Source organism: Dendrobium catenatum, unplaced genomic scaffold (assembly GCF_001605985.2).
Source record: "Dendrobium catenatum unplaced genomic scaffold, ASM160598v2 fragScaff_scaffold_1417, whole genome shotgun sequence".
Taxonomy (NCBI): domain Eukaryota; kingdom Viridiplantae; phylum Streptophyta; class Magnoliopsida; order Asparagales; family Orchidaceae; genus Dendrobium; species Dendrobium catenatum.
Genome location: NW_021319879.1, coordinates 1,135,000 through 1,148,216, shown reverse-complemented (window position 1 = coordinate 1,148,216; position 13,217 = coordinate 1,135,000). Strand labels below are relative to the sequence as shown.

At 39.8% G+C, this 13,217-nt stretch overlaps 1 protein-coding gene across 1 annotated transcript; it reads left to right on the top strand.

Annotated features, from left to right (window-relative positions):
• Positions 1–7,886: 7,886 nt before the first annotated feature.
• Positions 7,887–8,363, top strand: LOC110111592 (E3 ubiquitin-protein ligase ATL4-like). The gene has a single exon (XM_020843523.2). It carries the CDS (start codon positions 7,887–7,889, stop codon positions 8,361–8,363), a length of 477 nt encoding a protein of 158 aa, XP_020699182.1.
• Positions 8,364–13,217: the final 4,854 nt, after the last annotated feature.

The following is a 13,217-nucleotide window of genomic DNA, read 5'->3' as shown; positions in this document are numbered from 1 at the left end:
AGATTGGGAGAGATCTGTCGAAAATTTCTTTGAATATATGGAAATTGATCCGGACCGGCAGGTGAAGTATGTAGCTTGCAAGCTCAGAGGTGGGGCTAGTGCATGGTGGCAACAAGTTCTTCAAACAAGAAGAAGAGAAGGTAGGAGGCCGGTGCGCCAATGGAGTCGTATGAAGCAGTTATTGCGTGGACATTATTTGCCTACCGATTACGAGCAAATGCTTTATATGCAGTATCAACATTGCTCCCAAGGTCAGCGATCCGTCAATGACTACACCGAGGAATTCTATCGGTTAAGCGCCCGGAATAATTTGAACGAAAATACCAACCAATTGGTTGCCCGGTACATTGGGGGTCTAAAGGAAGTGATTCAAGATAAGCTTGAGTTAAATTCGGTGTGGTCTCTATCCCAAGCCGTTAATTATGCCTTGAAAGTGGAGCTGCAATTACAGCGTCATGGACGATCAAATGTTTCTCGGAAACTTGCCAAATCACCAGCAGATGGAGCAAGGCAATCCTTCTCTCAGACGGGCCACAATCCGAAACAAGCAGTTGCCAGTCCAGTGAGCAGCAGTACAAATAATGCAATTGGTAAAAACAGTGATCAAAGAGCTGCACAGAAGTTTCGGACACCACCAGCTAAAAAGAACCCATATGCAAAGCCTTCAAATATTAAGTGTTTCCGCTGTTTTCAACAAGGGCATAAATCCAATGAGTGTCCGGCAAGACCTCAATTGCAGCTGGTTGACGCGGAGGCTGAGGACAAAGAAGTTAGAAGTGATGCGGAACCAGATAATGATTTTGAAGATGTAGCAGGTGATAGCGGAGAACCCCTCATTTGTGTTTTAGAAAAATTATTATTGGCGCCGAAACAGCCTTCTCCATCGCAGCGCAATGCGTTATTCAGAACCAAGTGCACAATTGGCGGTAAGATCTGTGATTTGATGATAGACAGTGGGTGCACAGAGAACGTAATATCGAGGGCAGTAGTGCAAGCATTACAACTTAAAACAACGAAGAATCCTAACCCATATAAGATCAGTTGGGTTAAAAAAGGGGTGGAGTTATCTGTGACCGAGTTATGCAAAGTTTCTTTTTCAATTGGTAAGCACCATGCTAGCGAAGTGTTGTGTGACGTACTTGAGATGGATGTGTGTCACATCATTTTGGGAAGACCCTGGCAGTACGATATGGGAGCAAATTACGATGGCCGAGCTAATACTTATGCTTTTGATTGGAAGGGGCGTCGTCTGAGGTTGCTACCAACTGCGGTTGGACAGGAGAGTAAGGAGTCTAGTGGAAAAATTGCATTGCATTCTGTTTCTGTGTCAGCCATGATGAGTGCATGGAAGGAGACTTCTAGTATTTTTGCATTGATTGTGAAGGAAGTTGCTGCAATTCCTTCAAAGACCAATCCTTCTGTAGATTTACAAAACCTGCTTGTGGAATTCGCGGACGTTTGTTCGGAACGACAGCCTATGGAACTGCCGCCAATGAGAACAGTCCAGCATAAAATTGATCTTATGCCCGGTGCGTCACTACCAAATTTACCACATTACAAAATCAGCCCAAATGAAAACAAGATTTTACAGAAGATCGTGGATGAGCTCTTAGACAACCAGCTGATACAACATAGTTTGAGTCCGTGCGCCGTACCGGTATTATTGGTGCCAAAGAAAGATGGAAATTGGAGAATGTGTATGGACAGCCGAGCAATAAATAAAATTACTGTCAAGTTCCGTTTTCCTATGCCTCGAATGGAAGAGATGGTAGAAAGATTGGCGGGGTCGACAGTCTTTTCTAAACTTGACCTTCGCAGTGGGTATCATCAGATACGAATCCATCCCGGAGACGAGTGGAAGACGGCATTCAAAACACGGGAAGGTTTATACGAATGGAAGGTGATGCCGTTTGGTCTGTGTAATGCTCCGGCTACATTCATGAGGATGATGAATGAGGTGCTTAAACCGTTCCTAAATCGCTGTTGCGTTGCTTACTTTGACGACATACTGGTATTTAGTAGTAGCTTTGCGGAGCATTTAAAACACCTGAGAGATATATTGGAGACATTAAGAAGGAACAAGCTCTATTTGAATGCCACTAAATGTGAGTTTGCATCCCCTGTAGTATCTTTCTTGGGATTCAAAATTTCGGGTGATGGCATTAGTGCTGATCCAGACAAAATCAAGGCTATACGAGATTGGCCAACACCACAATCATTCACAGAAATTCGTAGTTTTCATGGATTGGCAAATTTTTATCGAAGATTCATTAGAGGCTTCAGTATTTTAATGGCACCTTTAACTGATGTGTTAAAGTTAAAAAAATTTGAGTGGGGTGATGAACAACAAGGTAGCTTCGAAAAGATCAAAGAGGCGTTAACTACAGCGCCTGTGCTGGCATTGCCCAATTTTGAGAAACCATTCATGGTAGAAACTGATGCGTCCACGGTGGGAATCGGAGCAGTATTATCGCAGGAAGATCGACCCATAGAATTTTTTAGCGAGAAGTTAAGCCTCCCAAGACAACGTTGGACTGTCTATGAGCAAGAGTTGTATGCTGCAGTGAGAGCATTACGCCAATGGGAACACTATTTACTTCAGCAAGATTTTGTTTTGTGCAGCGATCACAAGGCATTGCAGTATATAAACACAGAAAAATATAAACCGGATGCATGCTAGATGGATTCTGTTTTTGCAGAAATTCACCTTTGTGCTGAAACACAAAAGTGGAAAGCAAAATCGGGTTGCGGATGCATTGAGCAGAAGGTCGGTGTTAATCACGCAATTACAGACAGATTTTCTTGGGCTGGAAGGGCTGACCGAACTCTACCAGCAGGATCCGGATTTCAGCAATGCTTGGATCAAGTGCAAAAACAGAGAAGCATTAGAAGATTACTCTATACGGCATGAATTTCTGTTCAAAGGGAATTTATTATGTATTCCCAAATCATCTTGGAGACAGCAGATAATCAAGGAAGTTCACTGTGGTGGTTTAGCCGCTCATGCAGGAAGAGACAATACTATAGCTCAAGTAAAAGCCAAATTCTTTTGGCCACATTTGAGAAGGGATGTTGCTAAATTTGTGGAACGCTGCTCTGTGTGTCAGCAGTACAAAGGAGGCGGGCAGAACACAGGATTATATATGCCACTACCAGTACTAGAGACAATTTGGGAAGATCTCAGTCTAGACTTCGTGCTGGGATTGCCGCGCACTCGGCGTGGAAATGACTCTATCATGGTGGTCGTGGATAGATTTTCGAAGATGGCGCATTTCATAGCATGTAAGAAGACTTTTGATGCACTAAACATAGCTCAATTGTTTTTTCGTGAAATAGTTCGATTACATGGCATACCCCGCTCTCTAACCTCTGACCGTGACGTCAAGTTTATTAGCCATTTTTGGCTCGAGTTATGGAAACGAATGAACACTAGATTGCAGCTTAGTTCGTCGTATCATCCCCAAACAGACGGACAAACGGAAGTGGTGAACAGAACACTTGGCAACCTATTACGTTGTGTGGTGCAGGAGAATCCGAAGCTGTGGGATGAAGTTCTGGGACAATGTGAATTCGCTTTCAACTCGATGATGAATCGATCGACGGGTAGGTCACCATTTAGTATTGTTTATACTAAAGTACCAAATTCGGTTATTGATCTTGCAGCTATACCGAAGTGCACTAGTCAAGCCGCAGCATCATTAGCAGAACAATTTTCAGACATGTTGGCTAACGTCAGAAATAAGTTGATGGACTCAAACCAGGCTTACAAGCAACAGGCGGACCAAGGTAGAAGAGAGAAGATTTTTAATCCCGGTGATCTCGTGCTAGTCAGGATGAGGAAGGAACGGTTACCTCCTGGCGAGCACTCTAAGCTCACTCGCCGCAAATTTGGTCCATTCACAGTCACAAAACGTATAAACAATAACGCTTATGTTATTGACTTGCCACCTGAATTTCAGACATCCAACACTTTCAATGTGACTGACATCTACTCATATACCCCACCGGATGATAGCGGTCTTCCATTGCTTTCAGAAGAAAGCATGAATTTTCACGGCACGGGCGAATGATGCGGAGCATGTTAACAAGAATATCCTGCGGTTTAGTTTACTACTTTTATAATTACTGTTCTGTTAATATTAGGCTCCACTACTCATTTTCTGTTTTTAGCACAACAAACCATGTGGCCACTTTTTATTCTGTTAGTTGTTTTTAGTCCTTCCTGTGAGAAGGAGTTATTTAGTCTTAGAAGGAGAAAGGTATAGACAGTCTTTGCTTTGGAATAGAAAATTCTGCTTACCAGCAGCTTCTATAGAACTTTCACTGTTCTATTGGTTTGAATCTGTTTTACTTGAAGTTTTCTAGTGCAGGATCCTACACCACATAGTATCCAAAAATACTAGATAAAAACAAGCAAAAAAGGCTAACAACCAAACACAAAAATCCCAATGACCAGTCCCAACTCTCCATAGTGTCCGGTGTGGAATGTGAGGGGATTTGGAGACCCTAAGAAAGTCTCTATGTGTAAAAACCTCTCTAGTCTTTATAACTTGGACATGATTTGTATTTTAGAAGAGAAAGTTAGCTGCACTGTGGTTTCTGTCATCTTGTTTTTTACTACTCACAACATTTTTGTGAATGATGTAGATTTGCAAATAAAAAATTTTGTGGCACCACTATTCACAATAATAATCTTTGGGCCCTTAACAATATTATTATTTTACTGTGGCCTCAATGACCTTGAATCCATTGGTTTTTTCTACACTTGGCACAATCAGAGAAGTGACACACTGATTCATTCGAAGCTTGATCGTATGCAGGTGATTGGTATTTGGTTGGAAGAGTTTCCTTTGTCTTATTATAATGTGGTAGTGCCTTATTTGTCTGATCACAATCCTCTTATTTCTAACCTATCCAACCCTAAAATACTTAATCATATATTTCATTTCAAAAACTATTAACTTAAGCTTCTTCCTTTTTGGGATGTTCAGATATGTATTTTTACCTTCCAGGCCCCTGCCAATCCTATTTCAACTTTTTACAACAAGCTCGGGCTCCTCAAAAAGAAAATTAAAAATGAATGCTGGGTTAACCAAGCCCCACTTATCCTCTATTTATGAGTTAAAGGCTCAGCTAATCAGATGCCTTCATTTTATTGGTTTAGAATTGGCCTCACTAATCTAGTTTTAATATTGAATTCAAATATATTAATATGAAGCTTACTACTTTTAATTCTCACTAGGCCTCCAGGATCATTCAGTTTGCTAAAACCAAATGGCTTTCTAACGGTGAAGACTATTTGTGCTCTTTCTCTATGGTAAGATTAAAATAAGAAAAAATCACAACAATGTTAAAGAGATTTCCTCTCTTCTAGGCTCTTTCAATAGCTAGGATGGCATTTGCAATGCCATAATTCAATATTTCAAAACTCTCTTTAATTTCACTACTTTCAAACTTTGGTTTGGACTTTGAATGGCATTTGATAATGCAATTCTCCTGCTAAAATTTTTGTTTTATTCAAGCATTCTAGCATCCCCAACTTATTAAAGAGAATGTAATCGAGCGATGGTGGTCCGAAGATCGTAGTCATGTGATGGTAACCATAGGACTAGGGGTGTGAATGGACTTTTGGGTCGGGTTTGGGACAATTTTAAAATTGACCCGCCTTCAACTGATGCGATCCAAACCCGACTAGATTAGACAAATTAACTGGTCAGAAATTCATACATGCACCCAACCTGCCCTAACCCAGGTTAACCTGACCAGACTTGCTAACTCGTGGGTGCCAGCAGGACAACACGTGAGAATTGAGCATAAGCCACTAGGCACGATTGTGTGTGTGAGTGTTAGTGAGGGTGTGACCACGAGTGAGGGGGCGAGCATGATTGCATGGATTTTAGTGCTTGTGAGGTTTTCAGTGCGACCATGTGCAATGGGGCTAGCATGGGGACAAGGTAGGCGAGCGTGATGCAGTGTAGGATTGTTGGTTGCAAGACATGGCTCAAATTTGGGTTATTTTCAAGTTTGCAGGTTGAGCTGGACATGACCCAATTTTTTAAAGGGTTCAAGAATTAGGACTCGAACATGATCAATTTATTAAACAAGTCGATTTAAAACCAAATTTTTCCATCGGGTTCGAGTTGGGATTTCAGGGTGTTTTAATAATTGACACCCCTATAAAGGACCATAGTTGGGAATGATGATTGAGAGATAATATTACAATAATGGTAGGTAGGAAATCATAAATGGGTGAGGGTGGGGTGAGACCATAGTCAAGTAATTGTGGATGGGAGATGATAGTTGGGCAATGGTGCTAAAAAGATCATAGCAAGACAACAATGCTAGCGGTCAACAACGAACGCGATATTGTAGTTGGATGATAGTGTTCATGAGATCATTATTGAGTGATAGTGGTAAATCTTGACAAAATCCCAAAACACTCTAACGAATGGACCTCATTAATTCTTTCAATCATAGACCAAAATTTCAGCATTTATGTGTCGTAATATTGTTATAATTTAGTGACAATAGACTCCTTAGATTCATCTCATCAAGACACTCAATTTAACTATAAAATGTAAGATTTGGAAATCATTTTTGTCATACAACTTTATATTCAAAAGTTTCTAATTATTCTCCAAGTACTTGATTTGAGCTCATTTGTAGTCATATCGATTCACATTTAGTGTTGATGAGTTCAATTCATTGAAATGTTTATTACGATTAAAATTTGTTGAAGCTGAAGTATAGATAGTCTTAAATATAATTCTGAAACTTTTCTATTTAAATATTATCTAGATATTCATGTTTGATTAAGTTGATTTTTTTATTAAAAATTTTTAATACAATTACTATCAAAGAAACAATAAAACCTATATAAAATTTATAATCTATAAAATGCATATTCATAATATATGATTAAATATATTTTTCCTCTTATATTTGTAACATAATTTTTTTTCTAACATGATAACTTTTTATCATTTTCTTCTACAAGAACTGATCAACTATCTCCAATAAAAAATAAAAAAATCCAATCGCTTGAGGAAGAAACCAATTCATATCCATAACCACAAGATTAACTAGGCAAACAATCCTTAACCGCACAATCAACAATCACTGAACATCAAGCCATTCACAGCTATAAGAACCGTCAAAATCATTAGCACATCTTGATTGAACTTTATTCCACCCATAATTAGGGCATACATAACTGCAAAAGAGATAGTAACACCAAAATAATATAATTCAAACCGAATTCAATGAACAATGACCAAAGAACGTTAAAATTTTTTTAACCAGTGATTGAACCTTGTTAAATTAAGGCTTCATTTGGGATGATTTTTTTATTTTTACTTCTTTGTAAAGTAGCTTTTTATTACAAATATTTTTAATTCAAAAAATTTTTGTACTAGAAAGCTGCTTTAGAAAATTATGAGAAAGCTGTTCCAAATGAAGCCTAACTGCCTTAAGGTTACCTTTGGGACGACTTTCTTAATCCTTTTTAAAGCAGCTTTTTAGTAGAAAAAATTTATTTATTGTACTAAAAATCAGCTTTAACAAACAATAAGAAAGCAGTTCCACACGAAGCCTAAGTTTATATCTTAGTAAAACCTTTTTCAAACCTTTTCCATATTATGTTCGAAGCCTAAGTTTTAAGTATTCTAAAAAATATAAAATTTTGAAGTTTTCTTCTATCGAAACATTTTCATAATATTTTTAAACAGAAACATACGGAGTGCTGAAGAAAGGTTCAGCGGAGAATTGGTGAAATTTGAACAAACACGCGTCCGTCTCTTCTCTCCTTTCTTCTTCGGCCTTAAGCTTATATAAGGTTTGATAGCCATTAATAGCTACCCAACCAAGCTTTTCCTCTTGCTCTCATAATGATCCCCAAACCAGTCATCACCTTCCTCTACCTCCTCGACCTTATCCAATACACCTTCTCCTTCCTCCTGTATCTCATCAGTCTAAACCCATCCTTTGTTACAGAGCCGACGCCATGGGAGAGCGAGGAGCTCCTATTCTTGTCCCTCGACATCTCCATGGATTCCACTGCCGAGTCTCTCAAAGAAAAGCTTCCTGTTATCGAGTACAAGAGCTTCGTCAAGAAGAAAGGAAAAAATCCGACGACTGAGTGTGCCATTTGCCTTCAGTTCATGGAGGCGAAAGACCACGTTCATGAACTTGGGAACTGTTGCCATGCATTCCACGTGGATTGCATGGACCGGTGGTTGGACCTCGGCCGGTTAAGCTGTCCGCTGTGCCGGACGGCGGTGGTTCCGGCGGAGGCCCGTCGGAGTGGACCGCTTTCGGTTTTGAAGGTTCTTTTGGTTGGGGATAGTTACTGTAATTCACCATAGTCGAATCAGTTTTCTAGGGTTAAGATTACTGCTTTTAGGGTTAACTACACATACTGTAATGGCTTGATTTGTAAATAAAATGGATATTTGATGATTTTTTGCCACAAGTTTTTTAATATTTATTTTTTGAGCTCTGTTCTATTCAATTCAGATAAAAATTAACGTTGAATATTTCGGGCATTATTAGAAAATTTGAATTTTTTTATTAATGATGATGAAAAGTTCTTATGGAAGAATTCTGTGGTGATTTTTTTAATGTCAGAAAATAAATATAAATAATTAAATAAAAAAACAATTTAAGAAAATATTAAGTTGTTATGTGATAATTATAAAATGCAAATTCTGTATTATATAATTGATATATCTTCAAAAATTTATCTTGTTCGGGCACGGATCTCGACGCAAAATTGAGTTAAAAACTTCTTAAATTAAATTCAAAATCATAAGAACTCTTGATTTTAGAAAACTTATAGTCGAATTGAACGTCTCAAAAGAGACGAACCAAACGATACCAAATTTGACTGAATCCAAGCCCAAATGGGACCAAATCGAAGACACTACGGGAAAACACGCGATTACCGTCGGATTTTCCGGCGGAAAATTGTGGCCGGTAATAAACGGCGCAAGCACCGGCGGAATTGTTCGACGAAAATTTTGCGTCAACATTTCCGGCGCAAAATACGCCGTAAATTTACCGACGCCGGTTCCGCCGGCCGATCAAACGGTATAGGGATGTCTGAACCATTTCCGTCGCACGTTACGGCGGAACAATTCCGGCGTACGTTACCGGTGGACATTGCACCGACGTATTTAAACTCAACGAAATATAACCGATGGATGAGACATCGGAAATTATACCGACGTCACTAGCGTCGAGACCTGCGGAACTTCCGCCGGTAAAAGCCTTATTTCCCGAAACCGAACCCCTCTGGCCGTCATTTGTTTCATTCCATTCTCTCACTTCGACTGCTTCGCCCGTCGCCCTCCGTCGCCTTTTAGATGTCGTCGACGGTCACCGGACTTCGCCGTCGACGGTCACCAGACTTCGCCGAGCCTCATTCCTAGTCGCGCACCGCCTCTCTCCTTCCTAGTCGCGCGCCGCCGAGGAGGGTACCGAAGGTATTTGTTTTCATTTTTTTTCCTATTTCGGTTGGATTACATATAGGATTAGCCTTAAGTCCATATCTTTTTGCTATAGTCATGGTTGTTATCACTAGACATTTGCTAGAGGATGTACTTTGGTGCATGCTTTTTGTTGATGAAATTTCCGGCGCAAGATTTGCGCCCGAAATAATTTATCGACGCGACCAAAACCGGCGTATGAATTTCCGCCGAAACGTGCGCCAGAAACTTATAGTTTCGTCGAAATATCTATGTTTTCCGGCGGATTTCGTCCGCCGGTAATATGGGGTTTTCCTGTAGTGAGACCCGAAGTGCATTTGGAAGGTTTAAACTATAAATTGGATAACCAAATGATTTCCAAACATGTCAGGCTTATAATCGAATCAAGCGACTCGACAAGAAGAATCCAAGGAGCCCAAGATCGTCATCGAATTCTGATATCATTAAGATATTTAAACACCCAATAAATAGTACAAAATCAAGAGGATCATCATCATCGACCGTCCATTCAAACTACTCCCAACATACGTTTGATCTCCCTCATATTTATTGGCCATGCCACTATTAGAATATCGTAAATCACTACAGGAAAAACGCCAAACACCGGCGGTTAAGAAGGCAAAACCGGCGGTTTTAAATTTTACCGGCAATTTTTCGGCGGTTTTTAAACCGCCGGAATAATTGGCGTAGGAAACTTTCACCGGCGGCTTATTACCGGCGGTTTAGTTAGGCGGCGATTTTCCGGCAGCGTCTGCCGCCGGTGTCTACCGGAATTGTCTCCCTCTCCCTCTCTTTTCTCTATCTCAATCTCTCTCTTCCTATCTTGCTCTAACCCAAAGTCACAATCAACAAATTAGATCTATCATTACTAAATTAACACTTAATAAATAGAAAATTTAGATCTACCTAAATGATTACAACATTACCTCTTGCATATGTCGAAATTACTACCTAAATCATCCAAAATATTAAAAACTCTTGCAAATGTCTAGTGAGAACAAATAATCAAAGAAAAACGTTAAAGAATACCTTAAATTACTGATTTTTGTTCAACTCACACGAAACCTAAGGCAGCCGGCGGCGTGAGATTCGGAGTGAGATCGACGGCGGCAAGTCACAACAAAGGTTGACCGAGCGAGAGGCGGCCGATGTGGGCTCGGCGGTCGGAGATACTTCATCGGCGGCGACAAACGGAGCGCGATCCAGATGCGGGCGGAGGCGACGGGAGAGCGACCGAAACGAGAGAGAGAAAGAGAGAATAGAAATGAAATGCGAGTTGCGGGTCTGTTCGTTTTATTGCATTTACCGGCGGTCCGGACCGCCGGTACCATTATAACTTATCAGCGGCGGTGCAGCCGTCGTTAAACCGCCGGTTTTATATTAACGTCCGGCAGTTTGCCGGCGGTTTATAGACCGTCGCTAGTACCGACGGCTTTATAGAACAAACCCACCGGTAGGCCGCCGGTAAATGCTGGCGGTTTCGCCGCCGGCCAAACCGCCGTTAAAACCGGCGGTCAATAAACCGCCGGTAATCGGCATTTTTCCTGTAGTGAATAGACCCCTTCATTCCTCATGGAAGAGAAGCAAGCAGAAGAATGAAGAGAGAGAAACTAGAGTTCTCTTGCTACTAGAATCCTCAACCGCCATCAGACCACTGAACATCACCGGACTATCGCTGAGCTTTTGCCTGACCACCGATTGATGCCATATGAAACCCCTTAAATAAAAGAAGATAAACACTTAAACATTGAAACACCTTTTTGTGTAATGGTTGAAATTTCATTTAGAAACTCCGCATATAAGTGTGCTCATCTATGAGTATTTCCGGGATGGGTGACATATTGGCAAGTTACACCATCCGGACAAAACCTCGAGGCTCTTAGGACAAAGTAGATAATATCTAGATAGTTAAAAGCTTGGGCTGTTATACGCCGAACTTCTTCAATGCCACCAATTGACTCAGGACTTCTGCCAGGTCATAGACAGACATCGAACTTCTACTCGATGAGAGACTATGATTTTTTTTATCTTCGTCACTTAAATACGGTCCTTCCAACATACATCGCTAGACAAGGATCCTTTCGACCTCGGTCGCCAGGCTATGGTCATTCTGACCTCTATCACCAGACAACTATCTTTCTAACCACTATCGCCCACCTACTATAACTCTTCCAACCTCAGTTGCCTACTAACAATGGTCCTTCTGACATCCATTGCTAAACAACTATCCTTCCAACCTCTGTTGTCAGACTACGGTCTTTCCGACCCCCGTCACATGTCAACTATGATCTTTCAGACCTTAGTCGCCATACAATGGTCATTCCGACTTTCATCGTCATACAAGTCTTTCAACCTTTCATTGCTTGCCGACTATGATCTTTCTGACCTCCACCTCCCACTAACTACAGTCATTCTTACCTCTGTCACCAGACAACAGTCTTTCTAGCCTCCATTACCCACCGACTATAGTCCTTCTTACCTTCGTCGCCAGAGTACGGTCCTTATGACCTTCATTGGCAAACAATGATATTTCGACCTCTATTGTCCACCGACTACGATCCTTTTGACCACCGTCACCTAACTGTAGTCTTTCCAACCTCCATTGCCCGCCGGCTATGGTCATTTCGACCAAAGGAACATGTTAATATTGATTCTTCTAATTCCCACCAAGTAATGCACTCTATATTATGTATATTTTCTACATAAAGCTAAGGTCTTCCCCCCAAGGACGAGCCTCATTTTTAATCAACTGCAAATACTACTGGATTCATTCAAATTGGGTCAGTCCCTGTGGTTTTTCCCCCTTTTCAAAGGTTTCCATATAAAAACTCTTGTGTCTCTTCTGAACGCTACACCCTCTCAATTATTTGATTGTGTGTTGGATCTTCGTACAATGCTAAAACATTAAATTTTATATATTTTTTTTTATCGCCGTGAATATTCTGGGATGCATCAATATTAATACTCAAATTTATATTTTATTATAAAATAAAGAAATAAAGTCATCTTGTCATTTTTACTAAATTTTTCCATATTAAAAATTTTATTTTATTTGAAAATGTTATCGGCAACTTCTTTCGTGGGCAGAGTTGAGAGAAATTATTACATGTGGAGTTTGGACGCCCCAATTAGAACAGGTCACATCGCTTGCACATTATGTAAAAAATTATATACACGTAATAATTCCGCGCGTGGTCTATTTTGGTATGTATAAATTGATGTGGTCAATTTTAATTGGAATTCTGCACGTAATAATTTCTCCATAATTGATGAAAGCGAGTAGGATATAATATAACAAACAAATTATCCATTTGGTTATTTTCTACAGCACGGAAAAATATTAAGCTCCATTTGGTTTGTTTGTGAATGGCGAATGATTCAACACGCTCAATACTAATTAATAATTAAGCATCGTGGGTGGGCTGTATCCTTTTTTTTTTGGGGGGTGGGCCATTTTTTATTTTCGATATTTATTATATTTTAAAAATATAATTATTTTTAATATCTTATATTAATATTATTTTCCAAACTTAATTCATTTATACATTTTAGTGAAAAAAAAACTTTTTATACTATAAAATTTATGATATTTGATAAAAAATAAAAAGATCATTCTACCCACAAGTAAAAGAATTTAACGATTTTTGTAAATGGGTCATTTTTGAGTAAAAAATGGATTAGTGAGTCAACTCGAACCCGATCCATTTAATAAACGAGTTAGAAAATCCAATC